Below are 22,286 nucleotides of genomic sequence, written 5' to 3' on the forward strand. Positions count from 1 at the left end.
ACAACATTGTTGTGACAGGAAATTGTGAAGAGGAAATTGATCGACTAGAAAAGTATTTAGCTAATGAGTTTGAAATCAAAGACCTCAAACAATTGTAATATTTCCTTAGCATAGCAGTGGCTAGATCTCGTGATTTAGAACTATGGTGATGCTTTCTATGTCAAAAGCAAAAGCCAATACATGCACCATCCTCACACCTATCATCTAGAAGTGGCATATTGTATCTTAAGGTATCTCAAATCCTCTTCTGGTAGGGGCTGTCATTTAAGAAAAATGAGCACATGAAGATAGAAGCTTTCACCAGATCTCTAGATGATAGGAAGGCTACACAGGATATTGTACCTTGGTAGGTGGTAACTTGGCAATATGGAGAACGAAGAAACAAGACGTTGTAAATCAATCAAATGTAGAGGCTTACAACCAAATGTAGAGGCTACGTGCAGGTCTGTGGCTCATGGAGTACGTGAAATTTTATGGTTAAGGACTCTTTTTCAAGAGCTTGGCTTTCCTATGGAAGGTACCATGAGGTTGTACTGTGACAATAAAGCAATAATTAGAATTGCACAAAATCTATTTCAACACGATAGAAGAAAGCACAGAGGTTGATCGTCATTTTATTAGAGAAAAAATTATGCCTGGTATCGTGTCCACACCATTTGCAAATATAGAATATCAACTTGTACACATTCTCACTAAAGGAATTAACAGTCTTCAACTCCATGTTCTTTTAGATGGATATCTATGCACCAACTTGAGAGGAAGTGTTGTAAGAGTAGAACAGTCTATTCACTCTTATTATGTTTTTATTATTCTTTTTTATTCATTCGATAAGGGTATTTCTATCACCCCAAATATATTCTAATATAAAGAAGTCAATTCTCTAAAGACATGATCATTATTAATGAACACTTTTCTTTTCTCTATTCCCTCCCCTTTTCTTCAATCTTGGTTAGGGTTTTAATATTTTCCACTCCAATAACACATCCATATCTGTTTACAGCAGATGGCAATCATTGCAATTGTTACAAGTGAGGTTGACTTCAAGTTCCAATCATTCAGAAGCAGAAATGTTATACGACATATATGCCTTCAAAAATGGCTGTTGAGCTTTAATTTCCATACTAAATGATCTCTCCCATACAGGAAAAAAATTAACAGTTAATGCATTCCGCAGTATGGTGGGGGACCTGAACCATCTTTCAGCGAAAAAAGAGAAGCATACCACAAACATTGCTTGCATTATGCAAACACATAAGGTGATTCACTGGACATCATGGTTACTAGCAAGAAGAGCATCTGCCTCAGAGTCCAAGTCATGAGGAAAGAAGACCCTGCAAAACCAATTAGTCTTACTCAAATAAGCTGCACGCCTCTACAATGCTAAAAAAACAACCGCTAAAGGAATTGGATAAGTTGTGATAAAGGATTTGAGGTGAGCAACAAAAAGCATGGTGAAGATCATATGGTCGCTGTCATGAAATTCTGATGAAAGTGGACTTAAATTTGTTATAATTGTTGCCACCAAGTGACTGAATGAGCCAAAATGAATACCACTTTTTTTTTTTTTTTTGATCTTGTTGATTGCTACAAAATTTACTCCACCACTGTGATTTCATTGATGCAGTTGGAGACAACCAAGGATCAGACCCTAAATTCGATCCGTTAAGGTTTCGATCTGTTATTTTATTGAATCAGATCTGGACCAACATGTACCAATCCGATAAGGATCCAATCTGATAATATGTTAGAAAATATATAAATTATATTATATAGTTGTTGAGATGAATAATGTTTACTTGATTATATATCTATATATACTGTCAGGTTCAATAGCCAACGAAAAAAACCAATGTTGGTAGCCAACGTTTTGTCCTATATGGGTTAGAAGTTTCGGAATGTGCTGATTTTTTGTGAGGATGATCTCCTCACCACAGAGATCATCCTCACAAAAAATCAGCCCATTCTGAAAACCCTATCAAAAGTGCTTTACAAATTGAAGAATCATGGACAGTTAATTTTTACCTATAATTTGTAAGTCACTTTTGATGGGGTTAGAGGTTTCGGAATGGGCAGATTTTTATGTGAGGATGATCTCCTGACCATAGAGTTCATCCTCATAAAAAATCAGCCCATTCCGAAACTTCTAACCCATATAGGATAAAACGTTGGTTGTTGAACCTGACCAATATAAATATATAATTGGGTTTGGCCCGATCTGGACCCAATCCGATTGTTAATGGATGGGATCTGGATCTTAATAGTGAGATCCAATAAAAAACCTGATCTGATAAGGTCGATCCGATCCATTGACAGTCCTAGAGACAACTGAGGACCTAAACAAAGAAAGTGCCAAATGACAGTGTTGGACCAGTCAAAACCATCAACTTGAGTCGCATTAAATTCAGAGACTGGTGATTTAACTCATGGTTAAAGGAGAACAAAACTATCTGAAAAGAAAGCAAAGGGAAACCATTTCCAGAAATAGGCAGTTCAACCACCTCGTGAATCTTGCTTAGATTAGATGCGAAAGTCTGCCATAAATGTATTAAAAACTTAAGAGCCCACTTACAGGAATTACCTGCATGTATTGTGGTATATGGTCTTACTCAATTGATTTATGTCACCAATACCTTTACAGCCCGCCACCACCTCAAGAACTTGCCTGGAAATGATGACCATGTCATTTTGACCATCACTTATAATCAATGAATTAGAAGGGAAGAAAATAAAACATAAAGCAGACCTCTTTCTACAAATAAATGTGAATTAATTGGGAAAAACAAACAAATAGGCCTTGAACAGAACTTTGATGGAGCCTTCACCAATTTGAATCTTATGGACAGAAAATTTAGTAAATAGTGTGAGTTCTGCTTACCTTACTAGACAAGGCTCGTTGCGACCTTTAACAATACACTCATGATCGTACTTCTCTTTCTTCTTAGCGGGCCACACAGATTTTACCAAATTAATTCCAGCATGAGTATTCTTGATTTCACAATATGGTGAATCTGTCTCTATCATCATTCTCTCGACAGGAATTCCTCTTACAACATCAAGATTCTCAGCAGTCTTTAGAGAGCAACCATTTATACCTGTTTATCCCCACAATGATGAAGTAAAAAAGTTGAAGGCTTTTGTATCTTAACAGAAAATCAAATTGGAGAAAATGATAATCAGTGATCAAGAGAGAAACCAAATAAAAAATATACAGAGGAAGTCATTGTGTATGCTGGTTGATTGAGGCAAAAAATAGACTAAAGGTTGTATAATACATAAACCAAAGGAAAATCTTTTTTTGTTTCTTTAATCTAAAAATAAAAGAAACCATTCACACCATCTTAAAGTTTCAATAGACAGAAAATATGACAAGACCTCAGAGAAATTTGAAAGTTTGGATGGTTACAATCTAATGGTTAGGCTATTAATGGTGTAGCAGATCTCTTTGGATGATATCCACTCAATGTCTTCCATGTCCTCTAAATATATATAATCATTTCTATATATTTTTTATTGGTCATGAAAAATAAAATAATAGATGCTACTAATTTGAAAAAAGGGTGGAACTGATGAAACGGAAACATTGAATCCACCCCAAATGAGCATTCATTCACCTATAAACAGATTACTGAATGACAAGAGCTTATCACGATCTTCTGCAGAACCAGTAAATGAATGGGCAACCCCAGCACTGAACCTGTCAAAAAAGTAGAAGAAATAGGATAGGGTCCATCCACAACAACATGATATATGGTCCAAGAAGGCAAAGGCAACCACTAGACAACAGTATATACTGATGCTAGACTTCCTTCCAGTAATTAGGTGAAGAATCTATATAATAAAACATACTGGTAGGTCCCACTCCAACTACAGTTTTGTGGGGTATAAACGTCCAACTCGGATCAGTGGAGTGGTGTCCACACTATCCTATTTTATTGTCTTTCCTCTTCACCCCCTTCAATTTTATTGTCTTACCTCTCCTCCCCACCCCTCCCCTTTTCCAATAATACATCTCTAACTGTACTATCTTTCCCCTTTTACTTTAACCCCAAAGAGGGGCAAACTCTAGCAGCACTACACAAGATAAAGATGACAGAGGATTTGGTATAAGCAACAAAATAAAATAAAAAACAAGTCCTTTTTTTTCAATAGACAGAAAAAAGAAAAATCCTTCACAAGGATAAGGGAAAATCTAATGTCGAATTAAAACATATATCTATTATCTTTAGACAAAACATTAGAACTTACGATGCATATGGAATGTCTAGACCTATGTTTGGGACATATTATGTCAAAAACAACACAATGAATTCTAGAACCATCCGATCCATTACATCATTCTGATTTGTTGAAAAAGAAAAAGAAAGATGACCAACATCCAGGAAAAAAAATCAACAAATCAAATGGAATTTTATCGCTGGTGTGTCTCAATTCGTTGCATGTGAACCATGTGCCTTAATATTAATTTATAACTTTGACTTGTAATATTTCGTAGCATGATTAATGTGGAACACAAATCAAGTCAGCAGTCAATGGTTCTGATGAAAAATTTGTAATTATTTAGATTTTCATCTAGATTTATCATTTTATCATTCGGGATTATTTTAGATTGGGTTTTCTAGTTTTGGGTTGTTTTAAGACTTTATTTTCATGTTTTATTGGCCCATGATTTTAGTATAATATTTAGGGGTAGTTTGGTAACTTTATAATTTCTATTATTTAAGTTTATGAGGGTAAAAAATTAAGAGAGATAAAGTTACGAAATTAGATTATTTATTTGGTATTTTAGTTTGATTAGGATTCTTGGATTTATTTTCTTTATATATAGATTGTATTAGGATTTTTTAATAAAGAATGATGAAAGAATATAAAAAAAACAGAATTGTTTTCTTGTTTTGAATATTGGTGCATTCAATGTCATTGATGCCATAGAAATCATTGGGGTGATTCCAAGGTAAATATATTGTTCTTTCTTTCTTTCTTTCTTTCTTTCTTTACTCTTTTTTTTATCCACTTAATTTTTACTAGGTGGGGTTAGTGGTTAGCGTAAGAAGGGGTTCAAGGGGTTTGAACCTAAGACCAAGGGAACAACCGCCACAAGGTATTTACCCTATCCTAGCCCAAATCCTTAAAAAAATTCCGTAACCCCCCATTTTTTTTTTCTTCTTCCCTCATCGTCCTGCATCAATCATTATGGTAAATCTAGCCTATAATGCTCGAAATATAGATCCCACCATTGACATTGAAAGAAAACTAACGCTAATTAAAAAATTCATCAAGCAGCATCCACTTCTGCAATTTCCAAGGTCTAGCAAACTTACCTGTCCTTATTGCGTGCTAGAATGTCACAGAAATCCTCGGCAGCCGCACGCATGTGCAAAAACATAGGTAGCTTCACGGCATCTGCTAATTCGAACTGCTTATGAAAATATCTAACTTTGAAGATATTAGTGGAAGAAGAAAAGTAAACAAAAAATAGAATTTAAAACAAAAAAAAAAAAATTGAAATTCTCCAAAATAAAATTGACTGGGAGTGAATACTTTTTCTGAATTTCGGATGGGCAAAAGTGAAGTCTGTCGTAGTCTAATCCACATTCACCAATTGCCACTACCTGCATTGCAAAAGTAACAATGATGAGAAAGTTAAGAAACTTATGTTGAAGATAACACGCTTGTATTTCTAGATTTCTCCATCATTCAGCTAAGGTTATTTCGAGGTCCTTCATCTTATTTTAGGATGGAGAACCCCACAACATTGAGATATTGGTGGATACAAAGTTGGTACATTTCTAGCGTCTTACGTTGGTTTTCCTCTCAAAGCACCTTACAAGAGTACAACTACGGCTATTTGCGACTCAATCATCAAGAGAGTGAGTACGCTTCTATGTTCATGGAATACTAGGATCTTATCCAACCAAGGTGAAATAACTCTCATTAGAAGTGTTCGAATTAGCATTCCATGTATTTTCTTTCCCCCCTTAGCATGCCCAGGAGTATGAATTCACTTGAACAAGTTTTTCGTGATTTTCTACAGAACGATAAACAATGGAATTGAACATTTCATCTTGTCAAATGGAAGACCATTTGTTCCCCTAAAAGGAGCATAGGTATAGGGTTTCATAATTTAGGTTACATGAATTCAAATCTCTAGGAAGATGGATGTGGAGGTTCAAAGTGAACCATGATAATCCGTGGAAGAGTATAATTCAATTAAAGTATGAGATCAAAATCAAGTGATGGGTAAGTAACAAGGTGAGATCATTATATGAATATGGGGTTTGGAAAGGTGGAAAGGTGTCCTTAATGTTAAACCTTTCCTTAATGTTTACCTTAATTCAGAAGGAGGATTGCTTTCAAAGTGGGAAAAGGAGTCAGGGTTTGATATTAGGTGGACCACCAGTGCGTGACTCTCCTCTTAAAGGGCAATTTTCTAATTTTTACACCATTTCCTCAAAAGAAAATTTTACCAATACAAAGTTTTATGGTTCAACAAAGACGAAATTTCTTGGTATTTTTGGATTTGTGAGGAATATAAATGGTTAGGAGGTTGTGTCAATTGCTAGATGTTTTAACCGTTTGTCCTCCACTGTTGTCACACCCCTCTTGAAGATGACCATCGGACATGGATGTATAGTCAAGATGATGTTTTCTTACTAAAGACATTTTCCCAATCAATTGCTTCCATTTTAACAATTGATTTTCCAGCTCATGCAATTTTGAATTATCGCATAGCTTTCAAGGTAGAATTTGTTTGATTGATAGGATTTAGACTGCAGACCATAATGTCATTAGTATCGTGAGGAACTTGTTCTTTTGGTGCAAGAAATTTGTGGACGTTGGATCATGTTAGTAATGAGAAGAACATAAGTTTTGAGTGGTTGGGTATCCATTGTTCATTTTTTCACAATTTTTGCTTCTGTCTATGAATGAGGTTGGTTCTCAACCTCCTTCCTCCTTTTCTGATAATATTATACTGGTAAAAATAAAAAACAGCCCTCCCTTATCCAAGCGTGAGACTGAAATGTGATGCTATAAGTAGCTCCACGCTGTAATAATGGCTAGAAAATCATCATGTAATAAAATTAATGCAACCTATCAAAAAAAAAAAACTAAATAAATAAAATTAAAGCCAAACTCTTCAAGCATATTATGTGATTCTGGTTAGATCATTCAATTGTATAATCCAAAGCTAATCCTTCAAATGGTGCTAAGGTAGTGAACTGTGACATGATGAGAAGGTTACAAGAAGAAAACAGTTTCCTTGGCAAGTTAATAAAGTCATCAATGCTTTAGATGCTGTTGTCCTAATCATGGTTTAAAATATTGGAATGTATCGGCCAACATTGACTCTGAAACATTGAATGTTTCGGAAATGTATCGGGTATGTATCGGAATGTATCAGTTTGTATTGAATGTATCGGCCAATACCGTAACGGTTTTTTTATTAACCGAAACATTCAATCGATATAACATTTTAAACCATTGTCATAATTATATAGTTATTGAACAATGTTTGTCATCTACCCCGACCCCCCCCCCCCCCCCCCCCTACACACACATGCGTGGCGACCCATGTCAAATTAACAGTTCGGATGTAAACAATTAACTGTTAGGATCATGGTTTAAAATATCGAAATGTATCAGTAGATATGTATCATTATCGACCAAGACCGATACGAAACATTCGGGTATGTATTGAAATGTATTGTCTTGTATCAACTGATACCGTATCGTTTTTTCAATTAACCGAAACATTCAATCGATATGGCATTTTAAACCATGGTTAGGATCATCTGATGCACTAACTTTTGGTCTAGGTCCCTTAGATATTTTGATCAGGTCCAAATACCAAGTACAGTTTAGAGAGGTCCTTTTTTATCATGGCAGATAGGACCTCAAGATTTAAAATCAAGGCACATTTCACCCTACATGGGAACATGGTCTCTAAGCTGGCAATGATTTTTATAAATTTCTTAAAGGCTTGTTTGGGACCAGCAAGGCAAATGAAATTTAACGTAGAAAACAAACATAGAGGACCACAATCACATACTAAATTTGGATGTCTTGGTATTATTTTGTATGAAAAATTTGAGAAAAACATTAAATTTGTAGACAAGTGTTCGTATTTCAGTTCCATATGTTCAATCTGCCTTGAAGTAGTTTTCACAGATCTTCCATGAGATAAGTTACAAAGACAAGTTCCACAAATGTGTCAAGTACTCCTCTGAATCTTGAATTGGTCCATAACTAGGGCAACACTAAGTTGACACACTCGGTCGATGCAATAGCTTGGTCTTCACAATGATATGCCCATTCATCAAGTACAGAGAAAATTCAGTATATATGATTAAGAAGCAAAATACACACCTTTCCCTTCTCAACTCCCTCTTTCGTCAACAACACGAGATCCTGGAAGTACTTTTCTGGGTCCCCACTATCCTCAAATTCCTGAATAAAATATACACTAATGTCTGTAATCACATTGCAGATTGTACGCTTATTTTAAAAATAAAAGAAAAAGAAATAAAGGAAAAGAGTAAAAAAGTCGGAAGGAAAAAACAGATACCTTGCATCTGGTTGGATGCACACCGACCGTACAAAAAAGCCTCCCTGCAAATTACAATCAACAAGGAACCACAACTAATAAATGACTGTAGAAGACTACTAGAAAGACGCATAAAACTAAAGAAGCAAAAAAAATATTAACTAAAGGCAGGGAATAAACCAAATGGAGAAGGGAGACAAACCATCAGTTTCAGCAATGGCAAGGGCCTCCTTCGATTCCTCAAGAGACCCACCAGTGACCTTGTTCAACAAAGATGCAAAAAAATTCGTATGATATAAATTCATCGCCAACAGTAACAATTCCATTCTATGCAAGTCATGACTCAATGTAGTACAGTTACAACCCCAAAGAGATGAAGGCTAAAAATGATTGTAATTACGACCCCAAAAATATAAGGGCAAAACTTTTTGCATCATTAACACCTAGGTGCTTTTGGTGTATTGGTAGGCTCATATCAAATGATATCAGAGCAATACCATCATGGTTTAAAATCTCGTTTCGGTTCGATGTTTCAGATTTTTGAAAAACCGAAACGACACCAAAATAAATATGAAACATTCAAAACATATAATATCTTAAATTAAGGTTTTTAAAAAAGTCTTAGCCCAGTTTAAGGAGATGCAGGAATCTCTTGCAACGATCTCTACAAAACAAGATGAGTTCCAACATTTATCATAGAGGAATTATGATAGTTTTACTGCAACTACAGTCAAGACAAAGAGATGGATCTAAAGAGCAATATGAGTGACACGTGGGATGTTTTACTCAATAGGCAAACCAAAAAAATAAAATAAATTAATAGAAAGAAAAGAGAGGTGGCCAAGGAGGCCACCAGACAGATCAACAATAAAAAATCTCATGAACAAGAACAAAAAACTCAATATAAAAATAACAGTTAACAGATCCCATCTAAACAAGAAGTCCTCGAAGAAATTTCCTCTAAAGAACAACTTGCTCCAAAAGAGTATGAGCCCCAAGATTGAGAATAGCACTTCTTGCAAAAAAAATCCCATTCCCTTCAAACGCATGGGATGTTATATATGGAAGTCCCATATATGATAATTATCATGATGAAGAATTGATCAAGTTATCACACCACCAATCGTCACACTATCTGACAATGAATCGTCTATCATCACGAAAAATATCCCCATTCTATCCGTTATGGTGCTATCATTCATTGACCACAAACAACCATCAGGTCTTCTACAGATAAGTCATCCATTGAAGACAACCAATCTCCAAAAAGTTCGGGGTCAAAATTTGTTAAAAAAAAGGGATGACTAATGCAACTAGAAACCTTTCTACTGTGACTTTTTCTGAGAATGTGTTATCTTGTCTAACTTTGAGGGTAGTCATCCTCTACAAGACTACGGATACCCTTCATTTGAACTTAAAAGAAACTTAAGTGCAATGGACTCTGTTGCAATTGCTTAAGTCCACTACTACATTATTTGACTCCACTTCTGCCTAGTCATCAAACATACTAGATAACTCTTCTAATTTCTCTCTAAGACTCCTATTACCAATGAAACGGAATGAATAACTTGACAAAAAAATTCCACATAAGACGCAGTGACTTGACCCACTAAACTAAACAACTGACATTTAAACCCCCACGTAGATGAAAATAATTCATGTGTCATTCCCCTCCTCTTAAGAAACTAGGTCCTCAACGTTTTGCACAAGGGAATTTCTCCAAAATTTTCTGGTAACTTCCCATGTTTCAATAACCTCGTATGCTCCTTACCACTTATTCAATTGTCTGTTTCAAGTCTCAAAGGTTTTCCGACTCTCATGTCCAGAGTAATGTATTTTTTCTTGAGAAATGATTTTGGCAACTCTGATATCTTCCCATAATTTTTTACGAATTTTCGATTGTACCTAGTTAAACCAAGATATTCACGCAAAGCCCTCACAGTATTCGGTTTTGGCCAATTAACCATTCATGAAATTTTATCAGGATCTCCTGCTACCCCGTGCAGTGAAACCACATGTCCTACCTACGTATTTTATTTGTCCACACCCAAATCGACACTGAGATTCTTTAGCATATAATTTGTGTTCATGCAACACCCCAATGGCGTAAATATGGTCGAAATACCTCATTCCTAAGTCCTGCAAGGTTGATGGTGTGTTTGTGTGCTCACTTGGCATGACAAGTAATAGTAGCCTTCACGGATCTGAAATGCCATTTTGGGACATCATCAGGGTGAACACATATTTGACGGTAACCTGAGTATAGATCGGGTTTGGAGAAGACAATAGCTCCATACAGCTCATCAATGACTGAAATTGGGGATTTTGTCCTCGATTGTCACTTTGATAAGTGTGCGATAATCCACACATTCTCCAATTTCCATCATGTTTGCACACCATTAGAACAAAAGGAATAAGGACTCGGGCTAGGAAATATGATTCTTGTGTGCAGCATCTCACATATGATCTTTTTTCTATTTCGATCTTCTAAAATGTGGATACCTATAGAGCCAAACATCCATAGGATGAGTCCTTCACCAAGAGGGATTCTACGATCTTGGGTCGCAAAGGTGGAAGATCACGTGGCTCCTCAAAGACATTTGAAAACTCAATCAAGATCTACAATTGTTTGTTTACTGAGGCTGCAGTTCGGTATCACTAAACAACAGTGAGACAAATCCCTGGTTACCCATTTCACTCAATTTCTTAATTTGCTGCTCATCTAACACCTCCAACCCCTTCATTGATTCCCCTTGAAATCCGTAAGGTTTCCCATTCACATCGAAACTCTAATATGATATTAGAGAAATCACACATGATCAGTCCAATGTGCACAACCAGTGGGCTCCAATAGTTGCGTCACAACCACCAATAGAAAGTAGGTAAATGGCAGTTGTGATGGCTAACCTGGTAGCATTAACGCCATCCCACAAACCTTTCCTTCACTAACGATTTTCTCACCTGTAGCCCACATAACCTCAAACCATTTTCCTTTGATGATATTTAAACCAGCCTAGTATGCAAGCACTGGGTGAAGAAAGTTATGGGTACTGCCAAAGTCAAATAGTACCATTAACATCTTCTTCCCAATCATACCTTTGATCCTCATCGTTTGAGGTATTACAACCCAATCAGAGCATGCAGAGAGATTTCACTAAGATCATGCAAGGAAATTTCTGGTGAAACCTCCAACTTGTGTGAGTTAGAACTATCCTCCAAAACTACCACCTTAATCTTCAACACCAAATCCATCTATTAGATAAAGTTTTTGCACCTTACACTGATGGCTAGGTAAGTATTTTTCATCACAATAAAACTTTTAACCTTTCGCCATGTGCTACATCCCCATAGGAGATACTTTTTTTATGGGAATGATGGAATTTGTCGGTGTGCTAGCAGCACCCACGATAGTCAAACTCCTTATCTACTTTGGATGTTGATGGTCTTGTTCTGAGAACACCCTCTCCTCTCGTAGTCATTCATGCCCAATTCCAGTAGGGAGGGAAGTCGGTTTCAACATTTGCACCATATATTTAATCCCTTCTTTTAGGCCAGCCACAAAGCAACTCACCATAGCTGAGTTGCTCAACCCATCAATGCAATTGACCAAAGTTTCAAAGCTTGTTTGGTAGTCTTCAACACTACAAGTTTGGCAAAGCTTGGGTAATAAGGCTATGGGATAATCAAATTTACTTGGAAGCAATTACCAATTTCTAATAGTTGGGTGTTTGATGGAGATGTAGATCTAGATAGATGAATCATTCCCATCAAAACATGGAAAGTCCAAATGGCTAGCTCCCATTCCAATTTTTCGTCCATGATCATTAGTTGATCAGTCTAATGCACACTCTTCCTCATGCTGACGCAAGGAATTTAATTTTTTTATAATATCATGCAATATCTGTCTAAAGAGTTCTCAATTACTGTTAAGTAGTGTCACTTAGCTAAGTGATAAGGTGTGTAGAAAGTTGTTCCTACATCATAGGTTCAAACCCCTTGAACTCATACTTCTTATGCTAACCACTAGCCCATTTTTACCTATCAAAAATAAAAAACAAAGATTTCTCAATTACTCTTAAGAGTTTTGTTATCAACCTTTTATGTCTCATTTAAATTTGCCCCATCAATCAAAGCCAAAACAATCGGCTCTAACACCAGATTTGTATGTAACTTCTTATCAAAACGTGTAATCTATTGGGAAATAATGTCTTTTAGTTTACTTTTCCTAGTTTTCTATTTATCTCGACATAAGGGCATTTATGTCCATTCACCTTGATTAATATAAATAACCTACCAAGCTCTCATTGTGAGACTTAAAAATTATTCTTTCACAATTCTTCTTGGAATTAGAGCCCTATTGATAGCGATGAACGTCGTCATTGTGTAGTTCCATCTTAGACTCACGCTCTTAATATTTTCTATGCTCCAATGACAGATTAGATGGCTCTAGCAGTCAATTCAGGCTTTTTTGACTCTCGTGCCTAGGGATCTGGGAGTTATGACCATGGAGGTTGTGGTCGAGGGATTGGTTTTATTTGCAGTCATTGTGGAAAGACTAGCCATGAGAAGGCCCAATGCTTTCAACTCTATCTTCATTTGTTACGATCTACTATCACTCCTTCTGTGGGGTATTCTTCTCCCCATGTTGTTGTTGTGAATTCATCACCGATTCCTACAACTGACCCTCCTGCTTCTCTTGGCACCATTGATTCACAATAACTTTAGGCCCAGATTACTACTATTGTTTGTGATCAAATCCATGCTCATACTTAATCAACTTTGATTGTAGTCTCAATTACCATGCCTCTAGGTACATCCTTTGCATTTCATGTCACCCAGTCTGGTCTTGTGCCACTAACATTGGTTATTGATTCTGGTGCCTCCGATCACATGACTGGTGAATCTAACCATTTTACTTCATCTATTTCTCCTGCTACTCATAGGAAAGTTCACCTTACTGACACAGCAAGGGTGCCATCCCTTTATCCTTTGGTATTTCTCTTGATTTTGTGCTTCATGTTCCTCACCTATATCTTAACATTTTGTCTGTGAATAGTATTACCAAATCTCTAAATTGCTTAGTGACCTTTTTTCCTACTCACTGTATTTTTCAGGACCTAACTTCGAAGAGAATTTTTGGCAAAGGATATGAGCAGAATGAGTTGTACTTATTTGGATCCCCACATACTACTACTCTAGCTTTTGTGTTTCCCTCCTTTGTGAGTCATACTTTTTCTTCTCAATCGATTTGTAACATACTCACTTAGGACATGCTAATTTTCAGCACTTATGTTCTTTATTTCCCACTTTAAAATATTCTTCTAATGGACATAAGTTCCAGTGCTCTGTGTGTGAGCTTTCCAAACATAGACGTACTTTATATATTCCCTACATGCATCGATTTAATACTATGTTTGATTTAGTTCATTCTGATGTGTGGAGGTTCCTCCTGTTACTGCTTTTACTAGTCATCGATATTATGTTATATTTAAGTATGACTATTCTCATTATACTTAGGTCTATTTGATGCGATCTCAATCTAAAATGCTTCCTATTTTTGTTAATTTTCTTAAAATGATTCAAACCTAGTACAACATTACTGTAAAATCTCTTCGATCTAATAATAAAGAGGAATATATTTATGATGGGATTCATTCTCATCTTCATGAACATGGTATGCTTCACTAGTTGACTTGTCCCTACACTCCTGAGCAGAACGGGGTGGCGAAATGCAATAATCACCACCTTACGAACATTGTTCGCTGCCTTCTTCAAGGAATGCATGTTCCTAAGTTATATTAGAATAATACGGTCCTCACTACGACTTTTTCTCTTAACCATGTTCTAAGTCACACCTTAAGAGGACAAGTGTCTCTCCATGTTCTTCGTCCTGATAGCACCCTTTTTTCTATTACACCAGAGTCTTTGGATGCACTTGTTTTGTTTAAGACAGGACTTCTAATCGCACAAAATTAGATGACAAAGCCATTCGATGTGTCTTCTTAAGTTACTCCTCTATGTCAAAGAGATATCAATATTATGATTCTATTTCTCATCGTGTCATACATTTTCTTGCTTTCACTTTTTTTTTTAAATTCCTTACTTCCGTGCCATATCTTCTTGCAGGACTCTTCTCCTTTGCAAAATCCTTCTCCAGTCTTCTCTCCATTTCCACCAACACTTCAGGTTTATTCTTGTCGTTCTCGCCCCTCTCCAACTTTACTAACATCCTCCTTGGACTCAAGTATATTCTCTCCTATCCCTGCTAGTATCCGTTCTGTTTCTGACTCTCACTTATCTATTACGCTTCGCATAGGTAAAACAGGGGTGTGTTACTGATCATCCTACTGACCAGTTTGTTTCTTATCAAGGACTCTCTCCTTATCAGGCTTACCTTGCTACCATTGCTTCTATTCAAGTTCCCTAATCTGTTTCAAAGACTTTACAAGATCCTCAGTAGACTATAGTAACGACTATTAAGATGGATGTTTTGCAGACAAATCATACCTAAGAGCTTGTTCACTTTCCCTCTAAGGAGCATATTGTTAGTTGTAAATGGGTTTTCATTTTCAAATATCTCATGGATAACACCATTGATCGATAGAAGGTTCGCCTGGCTGCCAAGAGATTTACACGGACTCCATGATAAGATTTCGGAAGTACATTTGCTCCTGTAGCTAAACTTTCTATTGTTCGCCTCCTTATCACTTTAGTTGCATGTCACTAATGACTTCTTCACTAACTCAATGTGAAGAATGTCTTTCTGAATGGTGATATGACCGAGGTGATCTATATGGACCCCTTTTTTGGGTTTCGTCTTTAGGGAGAGTATTCTGAGAAGATGTCACCTTTTCAAATCTCTGAATGGCTTGAAGTAGTCCCCACGAACCTAGTTTCAACCACAGTCACCAAATCGGGGTTTGGGAATAAGTTAAAAAGGGAAAAAGTTAATAAAAAACGAAAAAATCGAGAAAAATTTGAGAGAAAATCGGAAAAAACGAAATAGTGTTGAGACAATATATTTTTTCCACTAAGTGATGTTGTCATTTATATCATCAAATCCTATTTTAAACTTAAGAATAAATGGCCTTTGAAAAAATCAAAATAGCTTGTTTAGCAAAAAAACAATTCACATTTTTTTTGTTTAAATAGCGACTTTTTTGAAAAAGTCGTGATTAAATCGTGAATTTCTCAAAAAGTCATAATTTAATCGCCAGTCTTTAAAATCGCGATTTAAACACAATTTTTTGAAAAAGTCAACGACTTGGTTGACTATGGTTTCAATGCTTTTCTGATGTCATTTTATCTATGGAGTTTTTCATATGCTACTCAGATCATACATGTTTTGTTTGTTGGGGATTAGATGGATATTACGCTATTGTTCTAGTTTATGTATATGATATTATCCTGATTGGAGATGATGCCCAATAAATTGACAAGATAAAGATGATACTGGGTCGTGCTTTTGAGGTTAGGGATTTGGGCCCTCTTAAGTACTTATGAATAGAAATGGCCTGTTCTAGTCATGGTATTTCGCTATCTCAACGCAAATACACATTGGATCTTCTCCAGAAAATTGATATGCTTGGTTGTCATCATGCTTCCTCTCATATGGATCAAAAACATCACCTTTATGCCGAATTTGATGATCTATTATCTAATCATTCTTCTTATCAAAGACTCATAAGCCATCTGATTTATCTAACTAACACTAGACCAAATTTGACTTTTGCGGTTAGTGTGGTCAGTCAGTTCATGCATGCGCCATGCACTTTTCACATTGATGTTGTTTATCATATTCTTCACTACTTGAACTAGCGTCTTAGTCTTGGATTTTTTTATTCATCCACTGCTCAACCTCATTTGTCCTCTTCACTGATGCTAATTATGCTGATTCTATTACAGGTAGGAGATATACCTCTGATTTTTGTACTTTCCATGGGAGTAACTTGATATTGTGGAAAAATAAGAAACAGAGTATGGTTTCTCGTTCTTCTACTAAAGCTAAGTTATCGAGCTATGACCCTTGATACATGTGAGCTTTTTTGACTTCGATCTTTCCTGACAGAGTTGGGATTTCCTGTTTCTGGCTCCTCCATACTGTTTTGTGACAACAAGTCTGCTATTATGCTTACTTCTGATTATGTCCTTCACGAAATAATCAAGCATATAGAGGTTGATGTTCACTTTCTCAGGAAGAAAGTTTGATCTAGTGCCCTTCAGATAGTATTTGTATCTTCTTCTAATCAGTTTGCCGACATACTTATGAAGTTTGTTGGTCCTTTTTTTACCAAATCTCATCTTGTCAAGCTAAGCTTAGTTGATATATTTGCACCAACTTGAGGGAGAGTATTGGAAAATAATTTCCTTTAGTTTATTTTTTCTAGTTTTCTATTTATCTCTATGTAAGGACATTTATGTCTGAATACCTTGATGAAAATAAATATCCTACCAAGCTCTCATTGTGAGACTTGACAATTATTCTTCTAGAATTCTTCTCTATTTTGGCTAACTCTGACGGTAGCTGTCTTCTAAAAGACTGGATTTTGGATAAGTTAGATGCCCTTTATTTGAAATTCAAAGAACTTGAGAATAATGGACTCTTTAGTAAGTACTTCACTTCATTACTACCTACTTGACTCCACTACTACCTAGTCATCCTATGAACTAAATAACTCCAACTCTTACTAACAATGAAACAGAATAAATAATTTCACAAATACATCTCATAAAGGATACATAGACTTGACCCAATCAACTAAATAATTGACATTCAAGCCCCCGCGTAACTAAAAATCAATCATGCATCTATCTCATGCAAAAAATAAAGATGATAGTCTTCTGAATGCCAAGAAAAGAGGACTATGTTCTCTAATTCTATTGATCATACATTTTTCGAATTTTTAGCTTGAGTTCAAACCATTTGCGAAAGGGGAGGAATGTTAGGATTCTCCTAACTATTCTCTCTTTAGATAATTACTTTAGGGCTAGGATCCCTTGACTCCTAAGCATGACTCATGAAAAAAAACACATGATCCCAAACCTTTAAATGCAAAGTCCAATGGTTGAGATTTATCCTCGAGATAAGTAACTCGGAGATTTGTGTTATCAAGATCTCATAAATCACAACCATTAGATTTTGTGTTTAAAGGGTTGGGACCATATGTGTTTTTTCATGAGTCACTCTTAGGAGTCAACCAATCCCAACCCATTACTTTAATAAGGGAATTGTCTCCCCCATTAGGTTTTTATCTGTGAGGGATTTGATTCACATTAGGATTGCTATTTGAAATTATACAAGGGTGTAATTGTCTCTAGGAAGCCTATAAGCAATTTTATGAAATAAAGCAGTTTCTAACAAGGTTGACTCACCAATTGAACGAGTCAAATTTGTTTCTTTGCTTTTTCAATCACCAAGGGCGATCTGGCGAAAGAGCTAAGGGTACCAGAGTGAAAGGCAACACAAAGCGAACCAAAGATATAATAAGGGTTTTAACTTTCCCCAACATTAATGCGCAGATAATTTTTTTTTTTTGGGGGGGTTAGGTTCGTATTCAATAATGCTAAAGAGGGAGGACTTACGATAATTCGGTCGATTCCAGCACTCCATGCCCTACTAATAACAGCAGAGATATCTCCTATATGGCATTGCTTTCCATTGTAGATTCCCTTGAACATGTTATCTGTGATTGATTCTCAGAACCTCAGAAATTAAAAAAAATAACAAACAAATAAAAGCAGATATGGAGATACAAATAATTGAGGTCACCAACTGTTCGTTAGATTGCCACACCTGTGAAGTTAACGGCTATATCTGTACGAATTGAAGAGCAATATTGAAAGCGAGGCAGATAGAGAGATGGTTGTTAGATATTTGAAGCTGAGAAAAAGAAGACAAGTGTAAATAAACAAAAAAACGTTGGGAGTTGCAGAGCTACTTGCCTATCATCCTTACAGTCGCCATTGAGAGAGAGATTTTTGAACTAAAATCAAATGGTGTTGTGCGTACTTGAGACTTGTGAGACACAAGGAGAGGTCGGATCGCTCCAACTCCATCGTTTTAAAACTCGGTATTCCGTTTCTCCTATTGAGTTGACTCCCCTCGCCTCTGGGAAAAAATACATGATGTCAAGCGTGAAAATATTTTTTTTTTTTTAAGGTCAACAGTTTTAAGGCTGACCCAACAGCTAGAGGAGCAGAAGAGCAACGTTGTAAATAGGGCTGGCAATCATCCCGTTTTTATCCGATCCGGTCTTAAAAGTTAGGATTTGGATCTACAATTTGAATTTTCGGATTGGATTTGTATTGAATTTTATAAACCCGATAATATTTTTATCAAATTGGGATCAACCTCAATCCAATTTGAAAAAGATGTGATCGGATTTCTCGTACAGCTATTTGTAAGATAAAGACAAATCTAACGGCTTATTTTCTCCAACCCACAACCTCTACCTTCCCCAAAACCCATCCTCCCCTACCCACAACCTAAACCTCTTCATCTCCCAAATCTTCCCGAGAAGACTAAATCTATCGTCATCAACACTCTCTTTAATCTCTTCATTTCCCAAATTGATGTTTTCTTTTTGGGATTTCTTCTCTTACCTCCTGTGGAGGGTAATAATGGTACGTTATTTAGACCGTGACACCTAGCTAAGTAAGTGATACTTGGAGCGAGAACCAAACTAATTTATATATATATATATTAAAAGCAAAATATAATCTTAAAAGACAAAATGTAAAAACATTCAAACAATGCTCAAAGTCTCAAATCCCTTTCTTAGTTTCTTTCGTCTATTCTTTCTTCCTCAAGTTCTTTGAAGAAAATCTAGCCGTTCGTCTCTCTCACCTCACCACTCACCACCTTTCTTAGTTTCTTTCATCTATTTTCTAATTTTTTTCATGATTTTCATTTTTAATGTGTTATGCGTGATGTTTTGTTTATGTTGAAATAATAAGTATGTCAATACTTTATTTATGTGTGTTATGTGTTATGTGTGATACTTTATTTAATATTTATTTTACTTAATTTTAAGTTTTAACTATTTTAATTTTAATATAGAAAACAATAAGTATGAGAACCGATCCAAATCAAGGTTTGTTTGAATTGATTTAGTTCTATAGGATAATTGTGTCGGTTCGATTTCAAATTTGTAGAACCCATCATACCTGGTTGGGTTCAGATTTTGCCGCAAATACAAACCATGTGCACCCTTACCCAATCCGATAGTTTAATAAAATTATTTTATTTGTTATGCATAGATCTCTCGATCTTTCTTTTCTCTTCCACTCTACTCTCTTCAGATGCTTAGGATTTGAGGGCTTGGAAGCAAGGATGCTGGTCATATTTTTCAACGATTGGCTCTTCATCTTTCCAGGTAAATACCCTCTTTCTTTCTTTCTCTCTCTCTTATCTTCAACCACTAGCAAATAAACTCTTTTATCTCTAAAAATCTTTCATCGTTAAGCTATTTTAACTCCCCTTCTGTTCAACCTCATCTTGAATCCATAGTCTTCAATCTTGTGTCTTAACTTGTCATAAAAAAATAAAATAAAAACCCTTCAATTTTAACCTCAAATTCTACTAATTTCTATTTCTCCAAAATCTCACCTGCTTTGAGGTCTAAAAGTTGAAGATCTAGGTTTGAAGGTGAAAAATTAAGGGTTGAAGCCTTGAAGGTGTCTAGTTTTGGAGAGAGAAAAAGATGGGGGTTTTCATCATTTTCCACCTTTCCTTAATCCTCTAAAAAAATTTATTGATTTTTCTACTGAAAATCCTAGTGGTTTTTACTTATCCAAAACCCTATCATGCTTCAAGGCTTGAAGGTTGAGTAGGTAGAATATTTAAGTTGAAGATGACTGGTTTTGGAGAGAGAAAAAGATGGGGTTTCCATCATTTTCTACCTTTCCTTAATCCTTTAAAAAAATCTATTGATTTTTCTACTGAAAATCCCAATGGTTTCTACCTATCATGCTTCAAGGCTTGAAGGTTGAGTAGGTAGAATATTTAAGTTGAAGATGACTGGTTTTGGAGAGAGAAAAAGATGGGGTTTCCATCATTTTCCACCTTTCCTTAATCCTTTAAAAAATTCTATTGATTTTTCTACTAAAAATCCCAATGGTTTCTACCTATCATGCTTCAAGGCTTGAAGGTTGAGTAGGTAGAATATTTAGGTAAAATATTAAAGATGACTAGTTTTAAAAAAAAAAAAAAAAATCAACGGCTTTTTCTTTTTCTATAGGCTGAAGATGCGGCCATTCGGCTCATTATGTATTAGTCTATCATCGAAGACTAAGTTCACGTAGACATGTCATCAGTTGAATTTTGGATTTGTTTTTTAATCCGTTTTACTAATTAGATGAATCGAATATTTGATAAATATTCAATAAGTTAATTGGATTCGAATTCAATATTACTTTGCAATATCTATTGGATTCGGATATTAAAAAAAAAAAAAAAGATTCAAATTCAAATATAGTCATATTTGATTTGAAAAATATTCATTGATAGGTCAAATCAAGTATGGTATCCTGTTATTATAGATTAGGAACGGTGTCAACATGGCACATTTTGGTAGGCATTTAAAACACATTAGGTTACTAACCAAACCATTTTACCATTTTCTTCATGGTACACAGTCCGATGTGTTTAATCTCCAATCAGAAACGTGCTACGTAGACGCCATATGTTGTTATAGGAATGAGACACCGCTTTTGATCACACTACTTTCCTATGAATCACTCAAGTATCATGTCCCATTCCTATAGAATGGGAATAGTGTCTACGTTTAGGTAGGAATTTAAAACACACCAGACTCTAAATCAAGCCAATTTTTACATGATACGTAGCCTGATGTGTTTAATCTTCAATCAAAATGCATCACACAGACATCATATGTTGTAATAGGACCAATGTCTCACATTTTGATAGGAGTTTAAAACACATTAGACTCCTAACCAAATCATTTTCTACATGACATGCACTTGATCGATTTAATCTCCAACCAAAATGTGCCACGCTGACACCATATATTGTCATTGGAATGGGACACCACTCTAAATTGCAACTTCTTTTAGTATTTCTGTATAGTTGAGAGAAATCCACTTCGAAAAGAAATAGAAAAAAAAAACTTTATGAACATTACTGGGGGGATGTCTATATAAAACCCCCTAATTTTTTCACGATCTAAGTCCATTAAATAAACTTTGTTTATTTCTTAATACCCATTCACTCTCTATAAATTGGTGAGGTAGATGATTCAAATGATTGAGATAACCTTTCATCTAATACATCACTTTTTTACAACCTTTCGAGGTTTTCAATTATTAACGATCGACCTAGACAAAGTGCTACAGAGGACGATAAGAGGAAAAAAAAATTAGGGGGGAATCTTCTATAGTACTCTTTCCTATAGTTCTCAGTAGTGAATTTTAAATACTACATAAGTAAAGATTGAAAGAAAAATCAACACTTTAAGCACGTGAGTAACATGGTGGAGATCAGATTTGGAAAAATAAAAAAAATTGAAAAGGTGCCTGTGATTCTTGTCAATTTCAATTTCAATTCAACTTATTTTAAATCAGAATTGACAATAGTAATAATTAATAAAAATGTGACTTTCACTTTACAAAATGGTTGAAATTGAACGTCTTTAACAATAATAATCAGAATTGAAATTCTTGTCAATTTCTTGTCAATGTCGATTCAATTCAACTTATTTTAAATCAGAATTGACAATAATAATAA

At 35.5% G+C, this 22,286-nt stretch overlaps 1 protein-coding gene across 2 annotated transcripts; it reads right to left on the reverse strand.

Moving 5' to 3' along the window:
- Positions 1 to 897: 897 nt before the first annotated feature.
- Positions 898 to 18,498, reverse strand: LOC147382062 (uncharacterized). Of its 2 annotated transcripts, XM_086429600.1 has the most exons (11): positions 18,336 to 18,498; positions 18,125 to 18,225; positions 8,745 to 8,802; positions 8,564 to 8,607; positions 8,365 to 8,445; positions 5,539 to 5,609; positions 5,319 to 5,429; positions 3,612 to 3,694; positions 2,876 to 3,092; positions 2,579 to 2,662; positions 901 to 1,331 (listed from the first exon to the last, which is right to left on the reverse strand). In XM_086429600.1, exons 2-11 carry the CDS (start codon positions 18,218 to 18,220, stop codon positions 1,262 to 1,264), a joined length of 915 nt encoding a protein of 304 aa, XP_086285726.1. In that variant the 5' UTR covers positions 18,221 to 18,225; positions 18,336 to 18,498; the 3' UTR covers positions 901 to 1,261. The 2 variants fall into 2 exon arrangements, with proteins under 2 accessions (XP_086285727.1, XP_086285726.1); XM_086429601.1 differs by lacking the exon at positions 2,579 to 2,662 and having other exon boundaries at positions 898 to 1,331.
- Between the last annotated feature and the right edge of the window lie 3,788 nt (positions 18,499 to 22,286).

This window comes from Akebia trifoliata, unplaced genomic scaffold (assembly GCF_017979445.1).
Source record: "Akebia trifoliata isolate Shusen 1 unplaced genomic scaffold, ASM1797944v1 Contig00062, whole genome shotgun sequence".
In the NCBI taxonomy this organism is placed as follows: domain Eukaryota; kingdom Viridiplantae; phylum Streptophyta; class Magnoliopsida; order Ranunculales; family Lardizabalaceae; genus Akebia; species Akebia trifoliata.